Genomic DNA, 26929 nt, shown 5'->3' with positions numbered 1-26929 from the left:
TCTTTCCGTTTCAAAGCGTGTTGAAAATGGTCCAAAACTCAAAGACTTAATTCCATTTCCGGGCTAATTTGAGCCCCTAATTAACATAGACTTGTTTCAAATGTGTACGTCTTTAAACACAATACGAGAGAAAAGGGAATAGGGAAATTGCATTATCCATAAATTCATAAAATTCCATGATCATAACTTCCATTCTTGCTCACTCTACTCTCACTGCTCTCTATCTCTCTAATGGCGTCATCTCTCTCCTCGCCAGCCCACTACTTGTCGACTTCACTTCCATCACTTAAACGCCCATTTCTACCATCACCCTTCCCTTCGCCGGTACTTCTCCGGCGAACCTCGCCGGCGATTGCTCATTCTCCGGCGAGCTTGAGTTCGAGCTTTTTTGGCAGAAAATGTAGGAACTTTAGGGAAGGTGTTATTGTCAGAGCTGAAGATAAGGCCAGAAGTTCATCACCTCCGCCACAACTTAAGGTCCTCTCACTCTTAATTTTTTTTTTTTTTTTTTTTTCAATTTTATTATCATATTTAATAATGTAATTGTTGATTTCTTGCAATCAATTGATGAATTAGTAGGGTTGTTTTTGTGTTGACTTGGGAAAAATACGGAGTATGTAATTGTGTGGGATTAATTGTTTGTAATTAAAAATTGCGGAATTGATCTTGTTTTGACAGTTTTACAGTTCAACGCTATTGGATTATATTGGAAAATAAATTCATTGTTGTCGTCTTGAATTCTAATTTTGAGTATTTGAGCTTGATCCTGATGAGTTTATTTATTTATTTATTTTGTGGTGAGGTTCTTTCTTGCTGACATGTTTTTGGGATAATTGGAAGTTGCTTGGGTATTTTTACTGTTGGATGACAATATCATATTGAATTACTGAATTTGTGCATTAATTGTTATGGATATCCGAAAATCGGGTTGTAAACTGCAGACTTAGAAGTTGAATTGGATGAGGTTGGATATTGTAAATGGAGTTATGCAAAATTGTACACTCTGTATTTGTATTTTGCTGCTATGTTACTTGAAACCTTCTTTTCATCTAAGTACCCATGTTTGATGATCGACATTCTTACATAAACGATAAACACTAGACACTTTACATTAGAACTTTAATACGCTGATATAGCTAAGTTTGACACTATGATATTTGGATGTGTGACTACTCTTGTCCAAGGAACATAGTTTTGCTGTAGTCCACTGCATATCTATGTAAGTATGTTTCATGTATTGTTCAACTCACTCTACCTGTGTTGAATACTGGACATCGTGGCATAGGGAAACAGATGCTTCTTATGTAGGTCAGACCACCAGAAACACGATGTTTGACGTGTATGGAAGTTGGATTCCTGAGCTGCGTGCATTTAGCAATGTAGCATAGTTGGTTGGACCTTAATATTCATGTAATTGATCACTATTTCATTAATAGTCTTGTGTATTATAATTTATTGACGTGACTACTTCTGAGTTGTGCATTTACCTTATTAGTGCATTCTCAGGAGCTAATAAATTCATCAGGAGAATGTGATCCAATATGCTCAGTTGATGAAACAAGTTCCCAAGATTTCGAAGCCAGTTATCAGCCAAAGACTGATTTGCTGAAAGCTCTTGCTATTTTTGCTGCTGCTTTGACTGGTGCTGTAGCCATAAATCATTCATGGGTTGCTGCTAATCAGGTTAATTTTATGTTTGATTGCACTATTGCAGTCTTTGCTTATCCATATTGCTTTAGACCTGAAGTAGACAAGCTGATAGAAGTTTATTTATATAATCTTGTGACGCAGGATCTTGCTATGACATTGCTATTTGGAATAGGATATGCAGGGATCATATTTGAGGAATCTCTGGCTTTTAATAAAAGTGGAGTAGGTTTAATCATGGCAGTAAGCTTGTGGGCTGTAAGAAGCATAGGGGTAAGTTTTTCTTTACTTGCGGAATTTTCTGGCAGTGTAATACTTCCTTTTTTCCACAAACATTGCAACATTTCCTTATTTGCACGTGTTCTCTCTCTCTCTCTCTCTCTCTCTCTCTCTCTCTCTCTCTCTCTCTCTCTCTCTCTCTCTCTCTCTCTCTCTCTCTCTCTCCCCCCTCATCACTTGGGTCCCTATCTTTACTCCTCTCTATCTCTCTCCTCTTCTTAAAATTCGTGTCCCATCCCCATATTGCAATATTTGGGGAACAAAGGAAGTAGATGGTAAAAATTTAAATGCTTAACATGCTCTCCTTAAAATGTTAGTTTGCTAGTTGCAAAGTTAAATGCTCTAGACGTGCTGATATGCTAGTTGCGTACAGAGAAAATGTTTACAGCACCAAATTTACTTGTTCTCTATTTTCTTATGGAAGTAGCTAAAGCAATTAGAGTTTTATAGCAAGGAGTAATCTGCAGCTTGAATAAGTGGAGCTAGCAGAATAGCAGTTACAATTTATTGACTCTAGTGCAGTGCTCCCCATGAATGAGAAGCAAAAAGCTGTGCATTTCATACTCGTCATATCTGGTGTGAGTTTGTAGCACTACATATCTGATATAATAAGCAATAACTACGTAACTATACCAATACTAAGATCAATAAAGGTTATCAGTCCCCCATATCTTTTGCATATTAGTCAGTCATTTCGTAACATGTCATTAATTTGTATCTAAATATTTTGTAGGCTCCATCTACTGAGGTTGCTTTGTCAGAGCTTGAGCATGCCACTGCTGAAGTCAGTCAAATCGTTTTCTTTCTGTTAGGTGCGATGACAATTGTCGAAATAGTTGATGCTCATCAAGGATTTAAGCTTGTCACTGAGAATATTACAACGCGTAAACCGCGCACCCTCTTATGGGTGGTAAGTGCTTTGTTTGATTAGTTACGAATGTTCAAATCCAATGCATTTGATGAAGGGAAAGTTTCATGTTCAGCAATATACAGTGCAATCAACAGTGGATTTAGCAGCTATCTTTAAGATATCTTTCTTTGCGATTCCCGGAATAAAGCTATGGTCTTTACTTTACTATGAAGTATTTGTTAATAATTAGCTGAAGCATTTTTTTTTTTGGTTTCTTGTCTTCTGTTTTCCTCCGTATACTTACAACCTTACTAGCATCCGGATATTCTTTGCAATGAATCCCTACTATCTAACACCTACTATATCTTTATGAACCCCTACTACCCTAACCCCTACTACATGAACCCCTACTATACTAACCCCTATTATATCTATATGAACACCTACTATCTAACCCCTACTATCCTAACCCATACTATCTAACCTCTACTATATATATATATATATATATAATCCCTTGTTATCCTAACCACTACTATCCTTACCCCTACTATTTAACCTTGCCTATATCTATATGAACCCATACCAAACTAACCCCTGCTATCCCTACCTCAACCTTTACTACCCTAACCCCTAGTATCTCTACCCATAACCCCCTACTATATAACCCCTACTTCTAACCCTTGAAAACCCATACTATACTATCCTCAAAAACTGAAGAAGGGGGGAGTATCGGATAGTGGGGTTCATATAGTAGGGGTTAGATATAATAGGGATAATAGGGGTTAGATAGTAAGGGTTCATATAAATATACTAGGGGTTAGACAATAGTTTAATATAATAGGGGTTCATATAGTTATAGCAAGAGTTAGATAGTAAAGGTTAGGGTAGTAGGGGTTAGTAACTTAGTATAATATGGATTCGGTAGTAGGGTTAGTATAGTAGGGGTTCATGTAATAGAGTTTAGGGTAGTAGGGGTTAGGATAGTAGGGGTTCATATAGATATAGTAGAGGTTAGATAGTAGGAGTTAGGGTAGTAGGGGTTGAAGTAGAGGTCCATAGATGATAGGTTAGGATAGTAGGGGTTGAAGTAGAGATAGTAGGGGTTATATAGTCGGGGTTCATGTTGATATAATAAGGTTAAATACTATGGTTTAGGGTCGTAGGGGTTAGAATAGTATATGTTCATATAGATATAGTAGGGGCTATGATAGTAGGGATTATTAAGGGATAGTAGGGGTTCATATAGATATAGTAGGGATGTCGGATGGTGCAAGGGGGCGTGTGGCATGTGCACAAGACATGTGCACCCAAGGACAAGGCATACGTTAAGATATTTTTGTCATTTAAGGGTATGTGAACTTTGCCTTGAGACATGATGATTAAGTATGAATGAGATGGTTCCGGGCACTATTTATGACTTCCAGGGCCCTTTGGAAACCCATGGAATTTCCTGGATAGATAATCTTGTTGGGTAAAAAGATGATATAAGGAAGCCAAATATGATGGCTATAATACATGAAATCGGAGACCCATTGTCGGAAATTCACGGAATACTACGGGATGCATCCCGGGGTCATATAATATTGTTTCGAGCCATATATGACCATTATTCGGCTACGTAGAGGCCCCGTAAAAGCTTATAGCCAATACAAGAGGTGTGTACGAAAACGGGTAAATTGGATGCTTAAAGGCAAATTGGATGGTTCCACCCACCTAATTGGACCCCCGGAGGGTATTAGGGTCCATGGTAAACATCTCGGCAATTTTTATTTCCGGGCCAAAAGAAGTTAAAAATTTCCAAAATTAAAGGCTATTATCCATGCTTTTTGAGCAATTTTGGAGGTTTCGGGACTCTGTGTCGAAAATTCTTGAGATTCTAGGGGATACATCTCGGGGTCATATAATGCCGTTTGGAACCATATATGACCATTGTATGTTGTCATAAATGTCCGTGGTAGGCTTGAGTTTATGAAATTAATGCAAGTTGTAAACGGGTAAATTGATTGTTTAAAGGCATATTGAATGGTTTTACCTACCCAAGTGGATTCCCGGGGTGTATTAGGGTTCAAGGTAAGCATCTCGACAATTTTTATTTTCGGGCAAAAAAAAGTCAAAAATTCCCAAAATTAAATATTTGGACTCGGAAATAAAAATTGTCGAGTTGTTTACCATGGACCCTAATACCCTCAGAGAGTCCAATTAGGTGGGTGGAATCACCCAATTTGCCTTTAAGCTTTCAATCTACCCGTTTTCGTACACACCTCTTGTATTGGCTATAATCTTTCACGAGGCCTTTACGTAGCCGAATAATGGTTATATATGGGTCAAAACAATATTATATGACCTTGGGATGCATCTCGTAGTGTTCCGTGAATTTTTGACACCGGATTCTGACATCTCCTAAATTCCTCCGATTTCATGTATTATAGTCTTCATATTTGGCTTTCGTATATCATTTTTTCACCTAGTGAGATTTTCTATCCACGTACTTCCATGGGTCCCCATATGGCACTGGGAGTCATAAAAAGTGCCCGTAACCATCTCATTCATTCTTAATCATCACGTCTTAAGGTAAAGTTGACATACCCTTAAATGACAAAAATATCTCCAAGTATGCCTTGTTCTTATAGTATGGGTTAGGATAGTAGGGGTTAGAGGGGGGGGGGGATAGTAGGGGTTAGTATAGTATAGGTTCATACTAACAATTAGAGATTCTTGTATTGCATGTCTCCATAAGTGCTTTGGAAAGATGTTTGAATAACATAAATAGCTCACGTTTATTGCTTACTTAGAGATTTGTTGCTCAACATGTTAGCCATTCCGTCAAAAAAATCAATGATCATCGAATCTAGCAGTGAAAGGCTGATTACACATTCTATTTCCAAAATCTAAGGAAAATGAAAGTGTTCACTTCATTGGACTAACAAAGCATTCATGGCTGCACCTAATTTGAACATCTACTTGCAGGTTGGGTTAGGGTGAGGCCGCAATCCCTGTTTGGGTTGAGGTTAGGTTGGGGCTTCGGGGAAGGCTATTGTATAATACCTCCGTTTTTTTTTTTTTTTTTTGTTCTATTCACTTTCTGGTTATGTTGTTTTAATTTGTTAATTTTTATTTATTTATTTATTTTTTTGCTCTCCTCACTTTTCTTAATTGCATTCCATTTATTTGCGGATTTCCACCATTTTACCCCTCATATCCCACAATATGTACACTTTTCCACACTCTCTCTAACCATTCACATTCTTATTACATCCATCCACCTTTTTACACATTTTCTACTTAGTCTCACACTCATCTCCTAGCTTAAAATAAGATTATATTAAAATTAATATTATCTCTTAGCACCCTTGTAGATATGGATGTTTCTTGATTTTGATGCATTAATATAAGTTACTTCTTGCTTAGAGAAAAAATGTCTCACTCTCATCCATTTTTACGCTCTTTCTTACTTTTTCTTACACCCGCTCATCGTTTTCAAAGTTCTTAAAAACTAGATATCTACAATTTGTGGGTCGAACAGATAATTAAAATAAACGTAAAGGTTATAATTATGTATTTTTTAAGCATCATAAATCTCTCGTAAATCATAGACATACGACTATATGTGTGTAATTTTTTTATTTGTATTGAATCTATTGTACATTCTTGCTAGCTTAACTTTACAAGTTGTTAAGTTGTGATATGATATTCTGTATTCTAATCATACTGCAGGTTGGTTTTGTAACCTTTTTTTTGAGTTCAATCCTTGACAACCTAACATCTACAATAGTCATGGTTTCTTTGCTGAGGAAACTAGTTCCCCCATCTGAGTACCGCAAGTAAGTTCCTTAACTTTTTTTGAGGTCTCCTAGCTTAAAATAAGATAATATTAAAATTAATATTGAATTTTAATTCTGAGCCACTACATTAAAATAAAATAAAATAATGGGCACAAATTTGCTTAATGTTACAAAGTCATGCAGTTGTTGGCCCTTAAAATCTGCTGGAGTAAAAGAAAATACTGGATTTCATACCTGTATGTTTGTGCAAATGAAACATGAAATGTACTAGCTACAAACAAACACATAATATGCTGATGCAGAATTCTTGTTAATTTACAAGTACCACAGAAGTTGGAAATATTTAAAAGTGGATGATTGCCATATAGGCCTTCCCTAGTGGGAATCATTTTTTTCATTCTTACTTTTGTTGCTTGTTTGGGATATGGTGAGGGTTATTATTCTCCCAAGAAAATTACATATATAATATCTCAGAAAGTTAACCGATAAGAAGCCTATGAATGTCAATCCATAAAGGCCAGTTCTCATGAATGACAATCTCTGGAAGCCGGTTACTAATGAATGTCAATTACTAGAACCCAATTAAATGGGAAGCAATATTCAAGAGACTAATTTTCCAGGGAGGGTGGGGAAGATGTTTTGTGATAGTGGAGGTTATCCACTTATTTTGCAACGCAGGGGCTTTTACTCCTAGACATTTCTAATTGGGGCCTGAGCTGTGCAAGAGAAAACTGCGACGTTGCCGACATATTACAATTTTACATGGACAAACTAATAGCTGTCAGTCAGATGAAAAGTTGGTTCCTGTTCAATGTAGCTTCATTTCAATTACTATTCTTAATTCTCAAAAAAGACCCACTAATGGTATCCCTTTTGTGTGTTGTCTGTGTTTAGGAAGGGGATAAGACCCATTTTAAAAATGTACCTATAACACTTGCTGCCAGATTTGTCTGCATTCTTCAAACAGCTTGTGCCCCTGTACATCCCATTATTCCCTTATTGTACTCATGAGAGTATAAGATTTTACTTATTATTATCCCTGGCAGGATTCTTGGGGGTGTTGTTGTCATAGCTGCAAATGCTGGGGGTGCTTGGACTCCCATTGGTGATGTCACAACTACCATGCTTTGGATTCATGGTCAGATATCCACACTGCCCACAATGAAGGTTTGTCGTGGTTTATGAAGTCAGATTTCCTAAAATAGTAATGGTTTGTGATAGCTTGATAGGTTTTCCATTTCTCCCAAAATTTTTATTAAGATTTGAGCGTATGGGGAGGATTGGAAATTCTCATACAATAATAGAAGTAATACATGTGACGAATTATTTTACCTATCCATGATTAGTTAATCAGGGTTAGGATGATGTCACTAGGGAGTTTTATTGTTGTGGTGGGCCTGGTGCCTGGTGGCCACTGTCCGTAGTCTGTACATTCTGCAACATTCAATCGAGGTCTAGAATTACGTTTCACAAGTTGAAAATACTGGCTTAGCATATCTGGCTGTCATAAGTTGAGATTCTTGACAACTGCTTCTAATTTCATTATAGCTTCCTAATCTTGACATTTCTGTGGGATTTGTAGGCCTTGTTTATACCTTCTGCTGTTTCTTTGGCTGTCCCATTGGCCCTTATGTCACTTACAAGGTATGTATCTTACTAATAAGTGCAGTATATTCTGTCAGCTGGAGAAAAATGATTCTTTTTGGATGAAGCTATACCAGTCTCTTTTTTCCCCATCACAGTGAAGCTAATGGAAAGGCAACAGAATCTTCTGGTGTCTTGGCATCTGAGCAGATGGCACCTCGAGGGCAGCTTGTTTTTGCAGTAGGTATTGGTGCTTTGGTCTTTGTTCCCGTGTTCAAATCCCTTACTGGTCTGCCTCCGTACATGGGCATGCTTTTAGGACTTGGTGTTCTTTGGCTATTAACTGATGCCATTCACTATGGTGAATCTGAAAGGCAGAGACTGAAAGTACCTCAAGCTTTGTCTCGAATCGATACTCAAGGGGCTCTTTTCTTCTTAGGGATTCTTTTGTCTGTTGCAAGGTAATTTCAAACCCATTTAGCAGTGTTTACAATCTTGCATCTCTGGTTAATTTGTGTTTATTCTTTTGTTTCTTTTGGGTGTTTGAGCTGTTTAGTCTTACTTGTGGCTTAACTGCATTGCATACTTTGTTTTTGTTTGGGTTGGGCCGAGGGGGTTGGTTAAATGAGGTGCTCATATTCGTGATAATTAATGAATAAATTTGCACTTGCATATATCAACGGATTACAGTGGACTAAAACTTTCACATTTTCATTAACATTCTGATCTCTTTTCAATTTTTATGGCTGTAGCTTGGAAGCAGCAGGAATCCTTCGGGAACTGGCAAATTACCTTGATGCTCATATACCAAATGTTGAACTCATTGCTAGCGCTGTAGGGGTGGTTTCAGCGATTATAGATAATGTTCCTCTTGTTGCAGCAACAATGGGAATGTATGATGTAACTTCATTTCCTCAAGACTCTGAATTCTGGCAACTAATTGCATATTGTGCTGGTACTGGAGGCTCCATGTTGATTATAGGATCTGCAGCCGGAGTTGCCTATATGGGCATGGAGAAGGTTGATTTTTTTTGGTACTTCAGGAAGGTAATACATTCATCATGATGACATATCATTTCATCAGTTTTAATCCTTTTAATTGAGCTCATCACACAAGTCTTTTTTGTGTAGGTGAGTGGTTTTGCTTTTGCTGGGTATGCTGCTGGAGTTGCAGCTTATTTGGCTATACATAACCTTGATATCTCCCTGCCTACTACACTCGCTCATGTCCCATTCCTGTCTGGATGAATTTCTTCCTTAGAAGCCAGGAAACTTTGATTTGCTTGAAGCAAGAACTCGAGGTAGACACAGTCTGGAACCACTAGTGCTGAGGTTCAAAGCAATTGTGAAAAAGCAGAGGCATAGATAATGTTGATTCTGTTTCCAGGCAACATTTTCACTTCATGTATGTAATTCTTTTGTTAAGTAGACTGGGGATCAGATGAATGAGAATTACGGGAAGCTTCCCAAATACGTCAAGAGATTAGTTAGGTTGATAGGAAATAAAGCTAGCACAGCTGAAGGATGTTATTATGCTTTGGAAACAATAATCTTAATAAGAAAAAACAATCATTCTGATGATTTTACGTGTTGTATGGCCAATGAAACTAATATCGTTTGAGTTGTTCAGTAATTATCCTTTACAAGTTAATACTTGATTACAGTTGAATAACTGAGTTCACAGTTGAGTATAATACTTGATTACGGTTGAATAACTGAGTTCACAGTTGAGTATATATTCTTGTTTTGGGAAGGAAATTGTGGGAAATCATAAGGGAAAAAGAAAGAAAAGAGTGGCAAATTTTTTTTTTTTTTTTTTTTTTAAAAAGCAATGCTAGAAAGTAAATACCCCTTAGGCTCTGTTCTCTTCACCTTAAAAAAATAATATTAAATAAAAATAATTTCAGTTTAGTAAAAACAAGTTCAGTTAAGCAAAAATAATTTCAGTGCAGTAAAAATAATTTAAGTTTAGTAAAAATCGGTAACTTCAAAGAAGAAATATAATATGGAATTCGTAAAATTAATTAGAGTTCAGTAAAAATAATTTCAGTTCAGTAAAAATAATTTCAGTTCAGCAAAAATAAGGTGAAGAGAACGGGACTTTAGTTTACCAACAACAATTTATGTTTTATAAGATAGTTATCAAAAACTTTCAAAAAAAATAAAAAAAAATACTACAAATACTCCTTAGTTTACCAACAACATTTTTTTGTTTTCACAAAACTGATTTTTACAAGTAAAGTTTCTCACAATTTTTTTTTTCTTTTATCCAAATGGGCGGCAATACAAATTACAAATAGAGATGGGGAATTTAAACCTGTAACATTCGTACACATGCTATCAATCTTAACCACTAGTTCAAGCCCTTAGCATTAATAATAATCTAAGTTGCTACAGTAGAACCATATATTGACAGAAACTGTACACATTGTTTGCGCCAGGGGCTCAACTATGAGAAGCCTCTATGCCAAAAGAAAAAGACTGCTGAGCAAGAGCTCTTGTACAGCATATGAATACATGGTATGCCTCTTAAGCAACTGTAAGGATCCTAAAATCATAGCAGTGAAGTACTCATTGGATTTGCAAAGTAATGCTGTCGACAAACAAACTTAGGTCTAGAGTGGCTGCCACTGAGACTCTCCAGCAAGGCAGGGGGTGTTGAAGAAATTCTTTGAGTCATCTTCCGCACAATGAGGTGTTTATCCAAAACCATCAATTCCAACAGCTTTCGGCAACTCTGAAGAAAGTGTAAACAAAGCATAAACAAATGCAGCTTTGATATAACGAAGAAAGAAAAGGTAAACTCATAATGAATCAAGCAGGAAACCAAAACTTTGTGGCTTAGTAGTAAAAATATTTTCATCTGCCCCATATAAGACCAAATTAACAAAAACATTCTCTCTACTGCAGTGTCAAGTCATATTCTCCATGTCTTCATGACCACATTTACCGCTAAAGATTTTATTGCCATGAATAATCTAGGTAAGGTGCCTCCCAAGCTCTAAGTTTTACCTGTGATCTAACTATAATCACACCACTAAATCTCCACATCTTCTAGCATAACTAATTTATGAGACAATTTACATTCAAAGACTCAAGCAGAGTTCCTTATTCAAAATGTTTTCCTCTAGGAAGAGGCATATACCAACTGCCAACATCATGTTGTCAGCTGATCAACTAAAACAATTCAATAAAAAAACAAATTTTATGTCTTGATTCATAATTTCAACCTCTTTCAATTGGCAGCATTACATAGAATTTAGCTATTTAACACATGACATTTTAAGATGCTGCGATTAACTTAACTTTGGACAATACAGTGACCATTCAGACAAATCTTCACTCTGAAAATCCATGAATATGCAAATAAGTTTTAACGATAAATTAAAAGATTAGGACTTGGGAGACAGCAAATAATAAGAGCTTAAGATTTAGTCCTGTAGGCGGCCTTTCAATTGACAAGTAGTTAGAATCAGAACATGCATACTCGTGTATCATAGATCTGTCTTCTTAACTATAACATCCATGTAGTTGTAGAGTTGGAGTATTAGATATACAAAACGCATCAACCCTTAAATACTTCATCATGATTCATGAAGAAGATGCAAAAACATTTTTAAGACCCACTCTAATACACGGAGTAGTCCATTATAGCCCAAAGCCAGAAATTAAAAAGTGAAAATTTTGGCTCCATTGATTTTTACCAGTTAAGAAAATATAATGATAGTAGCATAAAGAGTAGGGCGCAAGGCATATTATGTATCGACATGCAATAAATGGGGGTGGGGGGGATTGTTTAATATTCAATATCAACCTTGCTTCCAGAATTTTGCAATATTCAATGGATTTTATTTATTATCATATTGTTAAATACTTGTTATCTATAGCTGTCTATTAACAGTTCATATTTAAACTGAGCTTCCAATCTTCCATCTTAATTGGCATGAAGTATAAGACAAAACTGATCTTTATAATTATTTATTCAATTTTAAGTGCTGAACAGGCAGAACTCAGGCACTGAATCTTTGTTTATACTCTTGCAACAACTCCATGTCTCACTGCATAATTTCATAGCAGCATGCAATTAAATGAAAAAGAAAAATCTTTAGGTTAAGGACAATTAAGGAAGTCAGTTAAAAAATTACTTAGAGAAAATTGATGATATGTTAAGCAGCATAAAACTTTAAGGTTAATATCTTGTTTAAACAGACAAATCAAACAAGAAAAGGATACCTGTGGATTTAATACTTCCATTTGACTGAGAATACCAGCCTGTCAGAATCATACAACGATCAGCAGAGGGGACAAAAAAAATAATAGTAGAAAACCACGACCATACAAAAATCAACAAGAAAAGAAGGACCATACAAAGATCAACGAGAAAAGGACTCTGTAAAGTTTAAATTGGACTATTCAAAAACATAAACAGAAAACCAGTCTAATTTATTATTGTAAAGCATAAGAAAATTCTACTAATATTGGAAAGCCACAATACCATTTCCCCAACACCTCCCCTCCCACAATACCACCCCCCATTTAGAACTCGTTGAAAGATTAATCAACAGCCCCCCTCCCCCTAAAAAAAAAACATGTATATCACTTCTGCCTTTAACAGGATCTGGAGAAGTCCAGATTCCAGAATTCATGCAATTTTGACCTTAACAGTACAACAGCAGAGTTACTTTCAGGAGGAACGGCCCCTCATACAAAATAGTGGATAAAGTAATATTACCTCTAGTATGGCAGGATTTTGAGTCACAATACCAAGTATACGACGTGTAAGCCCCCTGTAGACAATCCTATTAATAGTTCCATCCCCGTTGATCCAAGGCAAAATTGGCCGAAAAGCAGCAGTTGATTTGTCAAAGTTTTGGATATTTTCCCTATCTTCAGTGGATGTTCTAGAGCTGCTTCCTTCAAGCTTTTTGTGAGCCTGAACTACATTAAAGAGTGGTGAGACCTCTTCAGCTGAATTACGACTATGCACTTCACAATCATCTGAGTAATTCACTTTATCTTCACAATCTGCAGTCCCTTCAACTGTATGTGTCTCATCTCTCTGAGGAACTGAAGATGAAGCCATTCCAGGACCTTGAGAAAAAGTTGTCTTTGAGGCCAGAAAGTACTTGGTGAGATATTGACCATCAACTACATGAACAGAATTGTAACCATTGACCTAAATCACAGGAAATATTATCAGCTCACTTTAAATATTAAAATCGTTGAGAAGTATCAGAATCACCATCCTGAAATCAGAAATAACACCAACCTTCAATACAAGGCCAAACAGTTGAAGCACATCAACAACATGTTCAGCCAGAATTGTACCTAGTAAGAGAAACCAAATAATCAGTATGATGACTATGATCTTTAGAGTAAGAAAGTAAAAAAAAATACACCCAACTCCGAAAAATAATACCTTGAATTCCCAAGCACTCAGAAACCTTTGACATGGTTAAGCCCTGATCACCAGCTTTCTGAATATTTGTGTGCGCAATTTTGAAAAGCTCTGGATGCAATTGAGCATATTCTTGTCCACTATGTTTGGACAGACCTTGAATAGTGAAATTTGTCATAACTTCCCATAATGAATTACCAGAAATAATAGTAGCTGGAATAATACTGCCAAAATCAGGGGATTCTTTCACACTCTCAATGGAGGATAATGTGCAGCTGACTTTCTGACCCAAAGTCGAGTAAAACTGATCATTTTCACTGAACAGCATTGCATTACCTTCATTTTTGAAAAATTCAACAGTACTGGACCTCAAAATTGTTGCTCGACTTACAGAAACTTTTATACCAGGGAAGCCTTTCTCTCGGCGGGAAAAGATCTCACTTTCTTGCAAAGAGTTACATTTATGTTTCTTGCTAACACCACTGTCCTCAAATTCATGGTCATCGTATTTACGCTTTGTACTTCTTGAGTCCTCAGCCTCCCCAACACCTTCAAGAGGTAGAACCGGCATAATGGACAGCTCTCCAGAAGATATTAAAGCAAACAAATGGAAAACATCTCCACACTGCAGATCTGAAGGTAAATCCACCATTCCTTCCATCAACTTCTTCTCCTTTTCACTTATCCATTTTACTAACTTAGAAGCTCGCTTCCCCGTATTTGCTGGAAATTGAGACAATGAAAGGCTCCTCAAGAAATTTTGAGACAGGACAAATGGTTGACTGGGACCACTTCCTACCTGTTACACATTACGTTAGCCCCCAAAAAAGGCAATCTTGATTCATAAAATGATAACAACAATAAAGTAGCAGTAGTTTCCATAACATGAGCATAAGCATAACCAAAGCATGATCCTTCTTTCTTCTTTTGGATTTAGGGTAGGGGAAGATGGCCGGCATGGCCCTAGTTTTACTCTTAGCACCTCATCCCTCATGTGAGTTAATTTGACTTGGTGCTTAATTAATAAGCAGCTTTGCAAGCTACCAAGCCTGCAACATTTTTTCACAAATTCTGAAACTGGGAGAAACGAAACATACCGCCCAGACGCCAAGGTGAAAATCAAACTTCCAGATTTGACAATAAAAATTATTAGGCTAAGCATTAGAAACTCGAAGCATATTGTCTGAGCCAATGCATTTCTAATCATGTACAATGTACAATACTACCATTCTTCAAAAAAAAAAAAAAAAAAAAATGTACAATACTACCATAACACTTACTAGAAGACAGAAAGCAGTTGAGAGCAGAGAGCATAAATTAAAATGCAATCAATCAATCAAAGCCTTAATCCCATAAGTGGGGTCCATAAATTAAAAAGCCATACCAGAATTTTTTTCTGCCTGAGGTAGTCAAAAGCTGAGAAAAGATCATGCTCCGAATAGCAACATAACGTTTCCGCTAGCAAATTTGGCATTTCAGCTGCTTTTGAGTTGGTCAAGAAGACCAGCTTAAAAAGCTCAACAGCACAAGAAACAGCCAATGATTGGTTCATTCGTTTGGTTATGCTAACCCCCTCCTTCAAATGCATGACAAACTTCTGAGGAAGGCGGTGGCGTCTGGATCTTTGACTGGAACCTATCTGTTGCTTTTCAGAGTCATTGTCAAACTCACCTGGACTACTTGCAACAACATTGTGGGCTCCCTACAACCACAGATAGCTTTATAAGCACTAAATTGCATAAGGATTTAAACTATTTTAAAAGATTATAACTCCATGTCGATAAATTTTTGGCTGATGAAGTTACAATGCCTCCCAACCTTGAGGAGTTACATTCACAAAGTCAAGGAAGAACAATCTACATTAAAAGTCTTTCAAGGTTATGCATATGAATGATGGATGTGTAAATTATTGCATTGGTATATAATAAATAAATAAATAAATAAATAAATAAATAAATAAAAACTATAAGAATTTCATTGATACTTTAAAGAAGAAAATTATATAGCATTAATATTATTAAATTTTTAAAAAACAATTTTTTAAAAAAGGGTTGATAACATGGAATGGAGAGAGAATAAATGCATATTCAAAATTGGAAAAATCACAAAAGGCTGAATGAATAGACAATTGATCTATTTAGATAGGGAATAAGGGAAGCATTTAGCAGTTTGGTAAAAAAAATTCAACAAAGAGTAAAGTGAGTTAGTTTGAGCAATGGGTAGTCTTAAGCTGCTTCATTAGTTCATTGCATAGAGGTTATTTACGCATCTGTGCTAAAAACTTGATAAATATTAAATACCTGAGATGCAGATTCACTTCTCTTGGCGGATTCCAATTTCATCATCTGCTTTTGTACAAGAACCTCCTTAAGGGCTACCTTAATTGTACTATCATCAAAATCATCCCAGCGTTTTCCCTGAGAATGGGACTCTTGACCACACTCATTTTTTTCTTGATCCAGCTGCTGAGCATACCTCTGAGTAAGCAACTTACACAGCCTCATCAAAGATTCTGCAAATTTATTGTCCCTTCTCAGAACAGAAACTCTTCTACGACAGGTATTTGGAGGAGCAGGAAGATCGCTAATTGAAGCCCAATCTGTGCCGCGCCTTGCACCTTGAATTGCTCTTTGTCTTGCATACTGAATTAGTAAATGCCTGACAACAATAGGAGAGACAAAAGGCAATCAAGCAACATGACTACTAATGAAACTAATACTCCTGTAAATGAATGACATATATACACAAATTTCAACTTCAAAACCTGTGTCTATAGGATGAAGTGACGTAAAAATACCAAAAATTAACCATCACCTAAAGGCCATCAATTTCCTAACCCTCTTCTGTTGTTCATATTAGCCACCAAGCTCCAAACCAAAGTAATTATATTGGCAGACTGGTAATTACAAGTTTTAGACCCTTCATATATTTTTTTTGACATACCTGTCTGCTTCTTCTGTCCATGAGAACTTTTGCTGACGAGTTGGTTTCAACATTGGCATGATACACTGCCCAATCAATGCCTCCTGTTGCTCCTCATGTTCAACAACTTCAGGCTCCTCCAACTCCTCTTCTTCACTATCTTCATGGGATTCTAGAATCCAGCATGCCATCAAAGAAACAACATGCTTTAGTACACTGGCAAGTAGGCTCGGCTAATACATCTAGTAAAAAACAACAAAAATTGAATTTCAACAAACCACTTGTATGATTGGCTTTCGCACGCTTTGTCGATCTTTCTTCTTCAGATACTTTCCTTTTGCGCCGAGATTGAGGATGCCTATCACTTCTAGCATCTGAAACCACGCCCTGAATATTGAAATCTCCCTGAAATCTGTTAAGACGCTGTTGCCGATTATCATAATATACACGAAGCACCTGCAAACAATTTACTGAATCTTAGGATTTGGTGCATATACCTCTCAGTGTAAACTAATTGCAACAAATAAAACACTTTACTCGATCAATAATTGATACTCCATCAGCTCCATCCAACTTAGTTCAACTTTATAAAACAGTCTACAAAGACACTTTTACCGTTGACTTTTGGTAAGATTTGCTCACTCTTTCCCTATAACTGTCCTAGCAGGTTTTCTACACCAACTTTAGTAAGAAAAATATGTTAGAGCAGGTCAAAGAGGATATCTTACTTTCTATAGAGAGAAAGAAGACCAATTTTCAATTCTTTTTCCATTACAAGAACATCAAAGCAATAGCAAGACCAAATTTTATCAAGAGGTTGATTATTCATCATGAACTAGCAACTGTGGTTTGACCGGTAAGGAACATCAACATGGTTACAGGCAAGTGAGGTAACATTAATCCCTCTTGGTAATATGAATTTTAATAAGAAAGGTTTTGATCACATGAGACGTGAGCAGACTGATGTTTTGTGATCTTGGTCAATATAAAGAGGAAAAGAAAAGAAAAAAAAAAGCCTTTTTCGCATCCATCTGCAAAACTACATTCAATGACTTTTCAGAACATTAAAACAATCAACAGCTGCATCATCTTTATTCTCATCATTTGATAGATAGCTCTTTTCATAAACTTCGTTTTCCCATCGTAACAGTGAATAACATTCAGATAATTAAGCTTAAAAATAAGATAAAGGTAATGAGATAGGTAAGGAGTGGTATAATTCAAGCCTACAGAGTTTCATGACAATAAAGAGCTATAGCCTATAAGGCTCCTTCACCTGCTCTAAAGAAAGATTGAGATCTTTGGCGATTTCTCTACACTCCTGAAAGCTGAGTTTTTTACTTTGCTGATCCTTAATGCGCTTGAGGAGCTCAGCACGTTGCTCTGCCTTCATCACCCTGACTGTAGTCCATGACCGATAAAGACAAACCTGCAGACTCAAATGATTGAATTTATCAATTACAAGCTGAGAATACAGGACTAAGAAACAGGGGGCAAGACAAGCTGGTAATGGGTAACAATTCTTCAAATTTTGTACAAAGAGAAGTACATACACACGTATGTTGGTATGCACAAGTCAAACAACAAAATGGAAAAAAAAAAATGTATCAACTATCTACAAGGGCTATCACCCTCAAACTTAGTGATTAAAATGAAGAGTGACGCTAAAGATTATTTTTTCTTAAGGAAATACTACACCTAAGCTTAAGTGAAGCCATATATATACAAGGGCAGACAGTCATATAATTGAAAGAGAGTACGTGAATTGTATGGATACATTATTGTCTAATCATTACCTCAAAAACCACAGATCCAGGGAACGCACGTATAGCAGCTTTTGTGTCAGCAGCAGCATAGCAATACTCTAAAGTCTGCCAATATTTTTCAACAGCTTCGCCAGTGGACAACACAAAGTCGTGCCTAGGGCCCCGAGGCAACAGGTCCATTGATAGCGGTTCCTCAATGTATGGTTTCAGCTCTAAAGCATATGTAAGTTTAGTGTGTGAGATCTTGGTTGCATCCGTGGGACTTTCATCAGCTACCAGCCGGATAAGCTAGATTATCAATTCAAAATGATAGAGATGAGGAGAACATAAAGACAAAAAATATTACAAAACCCAGAAGGTTCAGCTTTCTATTCAAAACCAAAACTGAAGGAATGACAAATCCTAATTAATTCACAAGGTGAATAAAACTTCTCTATAATTGGACATGCAAGATATAGTAAAAGGTGACCCAGGTTGCAAGGATTAGTCCATGATAAACTTGACATCAATGGAAATAAATCTGAAACAACATCTTAATATTGATGAAACTTCTTAATTCCCTGCTAAGAGCAGGATAGTCTTGTGCGCATGGAAGTCATAATGTTTGGACATTAAAAATTAGATCAATTCAGCCTTACACAAATGGTCTGACCTGGGTTATATAGTACAAACAAAGTTGCAATAACAAGAAAATATAACTTCCTTCAACAGTTAAAAAAGAAAAAAGAAAACAAAAATTGCATTAAACAATTTAGCTGACTCCTGACATTGAAGTCCATAAAATAATAAAAACAATTTACATTAACTTCGTAATTATTCAGCATTAAACAAGTAGCCTGATACTTGAATGCCTATTAAAGAATGATATCTTCTGTAAAAGGTATTACGGTCTTTTGATATAGAATATAGATAGTTTGGAGAATGAAGGTGGGGCCCACCACTTACCTTAAGAAAAAGAAAAAACTCACCTCTAATGAGGCCAAATTAGTTCAAGGTGTCAATGATGCCAAAAAAATGTGCATAACTGCTTACATGTTAACTTTCAAAAATATACAGCTTTACTCATTTTCATCATGAATCAATAGTTAACATCCAAAATATAAAAGATGAAAGTCAAAAAAATCACAGTCAAAGAGAAGTAGGCAACAAGGTTAAAAAATAATAACACCGTATATACCTTGAGACGGCGCAAGATATCAATAAGCCACGATAGCCTTCCAGTTGCTCGAGTATCCATCATGCTCTTGAATTCTTCGTCAGAAAGATCAGACAGAAGAAGGCCAGTCTTGCACTTCTCAATCATATCAGTCCATTTAAGAGGAGAGCCCACAACTTGCAAAAACAGTTCAAAAGGCATAGCTTTGATAGCAACATCTAAACCAAACAATAGGCAGGAACTGTTTTTTGTGGGATTTACACTTTTAGTCGATGTTGACACCTCACTGCATGCAGCTGAACTATTCACATAATCCCATAAAAAACGATGCAAGAGCTTCGTTCGAACCATTTTTGCCAAGACAAATCCATTAGCACGCATAACTTCCGATTTAGCACTTTGAGTGTCAGAGTGTGCACTTATCTGAATTCTCTCAATGCCATGAAGTACAGGAATGGGAAGTTCCTTCTTTGACTGAGATAAGGCACCACGGGTTTGCATCTCAAACGATCTCAGTCTATCATGCACTTGGTCTGACAGCTCACTAGCCGAACCTTGGACAGAAGGATGAAGAACCACGAGTATTTGACGGAGATGTCCACAATTTGAGACACCTGGTATACTAAAGACCATGAGTTTACACTTCCCTTCTCGTTCAAGCTTATTCAGACAATGTGTCAAGGTCTTTCTGTCCATTCTTGTCTTCTTGTCCTTCTCAAAACTCTCAAGCCACCTTTGCAGCTCAGGTTTAACAATGATTTTCTCAGTCTGCAAAAGTGAAGAAATTTTGGACAAAAATGCAAGTACATAATTGAGGTATATACAAAAGAACTGAAGAGCAAAGCCAAAGAATATATACAAAGATCATGCTATTGCTATCATGTCAGTCTATTAATTCAACAAAAACTACTAAAATAATGCAATTCATCAAGATCAATAGGATTGGCTGTAAAATTCTTCACAGACATACAGCAGTAGGAATCATAGGTCAGAGTTATGTTTTACTCCCTCCGTTTCATATTAATTGCAACAGTAGGGTTGGCACAAAGTTTAAGAAAATTATAGACTAGGCTTATAGGCATATAATATAAAGTATTGTTAGTAAGAGAGAAATAATAAAAAAAGTGGTATGGGTGGGGTTGGTAGGAAAGAGAAATAATAAAATATTTGTGAAAGTGGAGCTAGTGGGAGAGAGAAATTAAAAATAATGGTGGGTCCCTTCCAAACATAGAAGTGTTGCAATTTATATGAAATGGATGTTAAAGGAAAGGCCTGTAATACGAAACGGAGGGAGTAGACATTTTCCATAACCTCTAGCATAGGCCTGTAAAACCTACCAGTAGCTACCACTAGCTAACTAAATATTTTATCTACCAGCCAACCCTCATCGACATCCTTCCCAGGTTTCACAAGTAATTCGTAGGGCTTCTGCAATTTTGCACAGAACATGTGCAAAACAAGACAAAACCCCTACTATACCTTCTTTTCATAGATCAGTAAGATAATATAGTAGTAGCATCTTGCTACAAAGCAAACAATATTTTCTTTATTGCCTATTAGACTATAAACTTATCTGATACTGCAAGATTTATAACCAGGACCAGAAACAAGTACAGACTACAGAGAATGAAAAGACTATAAACAAACCTCGAGTCTTTCAAGTAAACGTATCTCTCTCTGAGCATTAGTTAATGATGGATATCTTTGGCCTTCTTGAAGATCAAATGGCTTTAATACTGAATTTGCTAACGCCTCATTTGTACCATTACATTCATTTCTACTAGCTGAACCAGGAACAATATTGCTCATATCAAGGACTAAACCTGGTGAACCTCCAGGACAAGCAACAATTTGGACTGATCCTCTGACCTGCTGAGATTCATGCTCAAGTTCTTCCTCAGTATCTATCTTCTCCATATTATCTCCAGTTAGCCATTTTTGTGAGTTTAAGGAATCCATGTCAGCAATGGTTCTCTGGGAGCTTGTACCATGGGTTGGCTCTTGAATAGGTGCTAAAGCTAAAGGATGCCCATCAGAGCCATCTTGTAATCTGTTGAATGATGAATTAGGTAATTCAGGACAGAAATTTCCTTTTGTCCAAAACCGATAAGCTAACCCTCTCTCAAGGTTTTCGGAAAGTTGATGCAAACCAAACCGAGAGACCATTGTATTGGTCAGGTTGTCGAGCATTTTAGTGCTGATACCAAGCCTTCCGCAAACCTGCTCATATAGGATTTTAGATGTGAATGAAACTTTAGAAGCTAATTCACGCAAACACATGAAGAGTACAAAAGTAAAATATACTTAAATGCAATTGTGCATAAATAAATTACAACAACAACAAAGCCTTAGTCCCAAAATTATTTGGGGTCGTCTAACATGAATCGTCATAAGGAACCGTACAATATATAAAAAGACATAACAAGATAATCAGTTAAATGGGTTTGAAAAAAGGTGAGTAAAGTGAGAAAAAGAAAGAGCATCCAAGAGAAATTAGGGGTGTGCATGAATACATTCATTTAAAATAAGATTACACACACACACACACACAGCATTTCTTTCCAGTAATTATTTCCTTACATTTAAGTCAAAATACTACCTTTAAAAAAAAAAAAATTTAAAAAAAATAAAAAATCGAATTACAAGTCCTTGTTAATGACAAGGGTAACCTAATATGTAGTATGCGTACGAGATCGCAATATGCTTCCTTATTATGTTAATATAGGCCAAAAGTATTCCAAAGTACCTATATGCATGTTCCCAACACACAATACGCAATTCTCATTCTCATAAACATTAATTTCACTACCAGTCTGCCACTTCCACTTGATAAATCAGATAGAGGTACACTTCCACGGTGAAATAATATAATGTAGTAACATATATCCTAACTGGTTTCGATTAGCTAACAAAAATAATCACGGACACAAATCTGTTATCACATGTGAACTCCACAATACTCAGCCATTAGTCTGAAAAAATATCAAGAAAGATACGAACATACGTCAACTCCAAGCAGCCCCTTAGATCCTTCAATATCAATCATGTCATATATTTGTTGCTCAAAAGGAAGCTCCACAAGCTGCTCTGAGGCAATACACTTGCCATCTCGATTCTTTTGTTGAAAATACTTTGGAGAAAAACTCTTCAGCAATCGCAAACAACTGACAGGCTGCCCAATACCAGAAAAAAAGAGATATTATAGGACAAAAAAAAAAGAGGAACTCAAGACTGACTATTGATAACAACATATTTAAAGACTTGGGATGAGTAAATCAAGAATACTTCTCTTATTAATCATCCCATGCATTATTTAAAGCTTTTATTGTTCCCATGAATATCCAAAGAGTCATAGAGAAAGTTTAAATGACGTTAGTGACAAATGGCTCTAGGAAATGTCGAATGAATGATAAGTTTTATATACTCAATAGCCCAAAATTTCAAAATAGTTGCTCCTAATCTTTGTGGATACCAGCCTAGTAACTACTACCTCCGTTTTGTTCCAAACTTTTCACGTTGGCCTATGCATAATTTTGACCATCAATATCTGTATAGATATCTATATGTACGATTATAAAAACCTGATAGTAGGACAATAGAAAGCAAACATTGAAATGAATTCAATAACAGTATACGATGGATATAATATCACTTGTTATATATTTGTAGAAAAATATGGTCAAAGGAAGATACATAAATATTGTCACAAGTCAATATGGAATAGTTTAAAAAAGGGGGACATGCTATGAGAAATTTGGTGAGCTTAAAACTTTCTCCATTTTTTTTTTTGGGTAATTTCTCCAATTTCTATATCCTTTTGGCTTCATGAGATGAATATTTCAATTCAGATCTCATTAGTACAATCATGACAGAAAATATAATATTTAGATTTCATGAGAGACCGAAAAGACCATATTGAACTCCCAAGCAATGAGGGTCATTATGAAGCAGTAATACCTTGTTTTGCCCTCTAGATCTGGCCTTTTTGGATTTCGTAGGGGTTTCTACTTTGCTATCTACTTTCGCCTCAAATACTTCAACAAGACCAGCCTGCTTCAACCTGTTGCTAATCTGGAAACCAACATCATGAAGACAGACAGACAATTTTCTGAGAGTGTATTAGTGGTCATATAACATAACCGATGGGTATGAGATAAAGAAAATATTACGTTTCTCCAAGCTCTATGTCCTTTCGTTTCTCGATAACCAAGTTCCTGTTTTATATCTGAGACCACGAGAACCTTCAAGGAAAAAAGTGCCATTGAAAAATAAGGTTACCGTTGCAATCAATAATACTAGGTAACCAATAATTCAAAGATGCCTTCACAAAAATTATTCAGATTCACAAATTCAAATAGAGCAGACCTTGCCTTCGGCTTGCTCAAGTCTATCACAAACAGCTTTGATTGCAGGCAAGAAATCCTTGACACGCACATCATCTTGGTCACATTCTTCTAGGTCGGCACCACTGACAATTTCTCCAAGGTTTTCTTCCAAATTCTTGTTTTCTTTTGTAATCTCAAGTCTTTGCTGAGAGCTCAAAGGCAGCGCATAGCGATGTAAGTGGATCAGCTTGGTACACACAGGTTGACTATTCTTCGGCACCTTGTCACTAGATGTTTCTTTTGTTCTCACTATTATTTCTTGCCGAACAATCAAACCCCAGGACTGAAGCCTCTTGACCACATAAAACATATTGTTTCCAGGTATCCCAAGGTCCTTAGAGAGTTGATTTTGTGTCACTCCAGTTTCCCTGAATAAATGCAATCAATAAATGTGATTATAAGTGGCAAAGAGACTTCAAAAAAGGGTAGAGTAAGAAACTTAAGCCTACATGAAGGAATAATCTGAAATCAGACAAAAGTTGTATCTTGATCAAGAGAAGTTTCCTAGATGAGAGACAGTTTAATATTTCTAGCAGAGTTGATTCTACTATACCACCAAGGCACCAATTGTGCCTCTACAATGGGCCCCTAGGATCATATTCATGACCCTTTCAAACTACATTGACAAAATGATGATAAAAGGAGAATCAAATTAAGTCGTTTAAAAGCTTTAAGGTAGTATTTAATCTAAAGACAATAATAATCACAGCTGTTTTATGAAGAGCTGTTATCACAAAGCTCTCATGAAACTACAGCAAGGACCCTCAACCTTGGCAATGACATGTTGACATGGCCCATGGATTGCTATTTATTTTCAGATGTTTAATTGCCTTATATTAAAGAGTAATCAATATTAGAACCCAAGACCTCATATATTTTCAAACTACTTGGCTACTGCCTACTGGTTACCAATTTGAAAATTAATAAATAATTTTGATGTAAATCAATATCAATAAGTACACTACAATTCACAAAGGACAACAACAATCTTGCATTGTTGCTCCTACAACTAATTTGACCCTCCAAGCTCATTACCTCTTACCCTTCTATTACCCGTAGTCCAGTAACACTGTCGTACCACTGCCTAACCTCCACAATTTCATCTATTATAAGCTTAAATAATGTAATCAAAGTTTCAGGTTTTTCTCATCTCTTTTCTTCTCTCTTTTACAGCTATACCAAGAATAAAGAAAAACTAGGTAAACTACTAATTTGTATTATCCATTTATTCATAAATTTAGGCTCTTGAGGAAAAGATAAAAGCAGCAACTTTGTATCTCGTATCAAGATAGAGAAGTAATAAAACATTTTAAAAAGACAACTGTCATTAATAACTTGAGTAGTGAAATGTACTAATAATGTCAAATTATTTCAATAGGCAGTACATACTATCATGACGGATCAACCTCACCCGAGAAAACATATACACCAAGATATCTCCTGTCTATTTCCTGCCCATCCAGGCATCCAGCTTCTATTACATCGTAACATTCCTACAATAGTAGGATCAAATTCTTCTCCAAACTAATAGAGTAAAGGATTTATCAAAGCATAAGTTTGCAGCTTTCCAAAGCTTTTGTTTTCATTTATTTTTTGCTTTATATTGTGCTATATACAGAATTTGATTCCAAGTCTTGCATTTTCGGGCCAATGCTTACAGATTTAAATTCCCCAGAAATTCCCATAGGACCACATAAATCAATCAAATAACATTAATCATATTAGCAGAAAACCCCATAATTTATCAACCAACAATACCAAAATCAATTCCACTAAAATTCCTATTGCCCGCATTTATTAATCAAATAGCATTGATCATACTAGCAGATAACCAAAATCAATTCCACCCAAAATTGACAACAAAATCACAAATAAATTTAAAAAAAAAAAAAAAACAAATTGCCACAAAATACCTTGCAAGAGCAAGACGCTCAAGAACCCGTTGCTGAGGAGCAGTAATATTGGAAGCTTTAACATCATACAACCCAACAAAGCATTGTCGAAGCTGCTCATTAGCAACCACCTTCACTTCCAAACTCTCACACTCTTCAACCGACTTCGATTTCGGGTCGGGTAATTCCGACCCATTAACATCCCTAAACTGGAGGCCCGGAACAGCAACAAGGCCCGACCATACGGCCCGCTTTACAGCAGGGCAGAGGTTGATTTCTGCAGAGGAGAGAGAAGAGTGAAGGCGAGGCCAGAGGAGAGAGAGTGAGACGCCATTAACACCTTGTGAGCAGATCTCCTCGATTGCAGCGTGGATGATCGTGTCCATTGATTTCAGTGGGTGATGATGATCATCATCAGAAGATGGAATTGATGGTGGTTTAAGGAGGAATTTGAATGTTTGGGGATGAAATTGGGGGGTTAAGGAAGGCGGGAATTGGAGTTAACGGTTGGGAAATTGGGGTTTTTTTCTGGTGATTTTGACAGAGAAGTGGTGGAAGATGAGAGAGATGGTGAAAGGTCTAGGGTTCGAGGGGTCTGCAAAAGACAGAGAAAAGAATTTCAGCAAACACTATTTTACGCTCTTTGTTTAATAGTTGACACGTTTCGACTTTATCATTATTCAGTATTCACGCACTTTTCTTTGACTTTGTTTTGTGCTTTAAATGTAATGAAATATATAGTCATGTGCATCTTGTAAGATTCATCACGATATATATATATATATATATTCCAAAATTCAATTTTTTTTATAATTTTTGTTTCATCAGTAATTAAAGATATTAATGGTTGAATTTGTGCATCGGCAAATACGACTAAATAAACGTGTCAACTACAAGAATAGGTGGGACACGAATGGAGGGGTGTGTGCATGTGTATATAGAGTACAAGGGACATGCAAATATATTGATCCACTTTTGCGTTAAAAAAAAAAAGGACATGCAAATATGATGAATGAACATATGGTGTACGGAGTATTAATTCGGATACTTGTGTTGAATATAATCTAACCATATGTCCATATTCGAGTAGAGGTGTCAAGTTTAGAGTTTGGACTCAAGTTTTTAATCAATTGACATGCATATGAACAAATACACGTTATTATGGAGTATTAGCTAATGTCGTACTCCATTATAACTTGACACTTCATAAATTTATAGCTGCTCATTGGAATCATAATTGACAAAATCAAATGCAAGTATACAAT

The 26929-nt window shown here is 36.2% G+C and overlaps 2 protein-coding genes across 2 annotated transcripts; one reads left to right on the top strand and one right to left on the bottom strand.

Moving 5' to 3' along the window:
• The first annotated feature begins 85 nt into the window (after window positions 1-85).
• LOC145620787 (sodium/proton antiporter 1-like) lies at window positions 86-9778 on the top strand. Its single transcript, XM_081675497.1, has 10 exons — window positions 86-477; window positions 1507-1683; window positions 1792-1920; window positions 2660-2836; window positions 6494-6600; window positions 7608-7728; window positions 8144-8205; window positions 8304-8606; window positions 8898-9192; window positions 9277-9778. Exons 1-10 carry the CDS (start codon window positions 232-234, stop codon window positions 9391-9393), a joined length of 1734 nt encoding a protein of 577 aa, XP_081531623.1. The 5' UTR covers window positions 86-231; the 3' UTR covers window positions 9394-9778.
• A 632-nt stretch (window positions 9779-10410) lies between these two features.
• LOC145620441 (uncharacterized) lies at window positions 10411-26254 on the bottom strand. Its single transcript, XM_081675118.1, has 18 exons — window positions 25686-26254; window positions 23753-24140; window positions 23557-23628; window positions 23345-23458; window positions 22392-22559; window positions 21035-21607; window positions 19409-20155; window positions 18262-18519; window positions 17742-17894; window positions 16744-16921; window positions 16487-16637; window positions 15844-16201; window positions 14928-15245; window positions 13565-14342; window positions 13415-13473; window positions 12878-13321; window positions 12379-12417; window positions 10411-10882 (listed from the first exon to the last, which is right to left on the bottom strand). Exons 1-18 carry the CDS (start codon window positions 26048-26050, stop codon window positions 10700-10702), a joined length of 5346 nt encoding a protein of 1781 aa, XP_081531244.1. The 5' UTR covers window positions 26051-26254; the 3' UTR covers window positions 10411-10699.
• Between the last annotated feature and the right edge of the window lie 675 nt (window positions 26255-26929).

The sequence above is a fragment of the Chenopodium album genome, chromosome 27 (genome assembly GCF_948465745.1).
Source record: "Chenopodium album chromosome 27, dcCheAlbu1.1, whole genome shotgun sequence".
Lineage (NCBI taxonomy): Eukaryota > Viridiplantae > Streptophyta > Magnoliopsida > Caryophyllales > Amaranthaceae > Chenopodium > Chenopodium album.
This window is presented reverse-complemented; position numbering and strand designations above follow the sequence as displayed.

Coding starts and splice junctions, on each gene's coding strand:
- LOC145620787 (XM_081675497.1), top strand. CDS start 232: ATGGCGTCATCTCTCTCCTCGCCAGCCCACTACTTGTCGACTTCACTT. Junction 1,921..2,659: donor GGGCTGTAAGAAGCATAGGG/GTAAGTTTTTCT, acceptor AATATTTTGTAG/GCTCCATCTACTGAGGTTGC. Junction 6,601..7,607: donor CCCCCATCTGAGTACCGCAA/GTAAGTTCCTTA, acceptor TATCCCTGGCAG/GATTCTTGGGGGTGTTGTTG.
- LOC145620441 (XM_081675118.1), bottom strand. CDS start 26,050: ATGGACACGATCATCCACGCTGCAATCGAGGAGATCTGCTCACAAGGT. Junction 14,343..14,927: donor TCAGGCAGAAAAAAATTCTG/GTATGGCTTTTT, acceptor AATGTGTAACAG/GTAGGAAGTGGTCCCAGTCA. Junction 10,883..12,378: donor TGGAAGTATTAAATCCACAG/GTATCCTTTTCT, acceptor CACTTTCTTCAG/AGTTGCCGAAAGCTGTTGGA.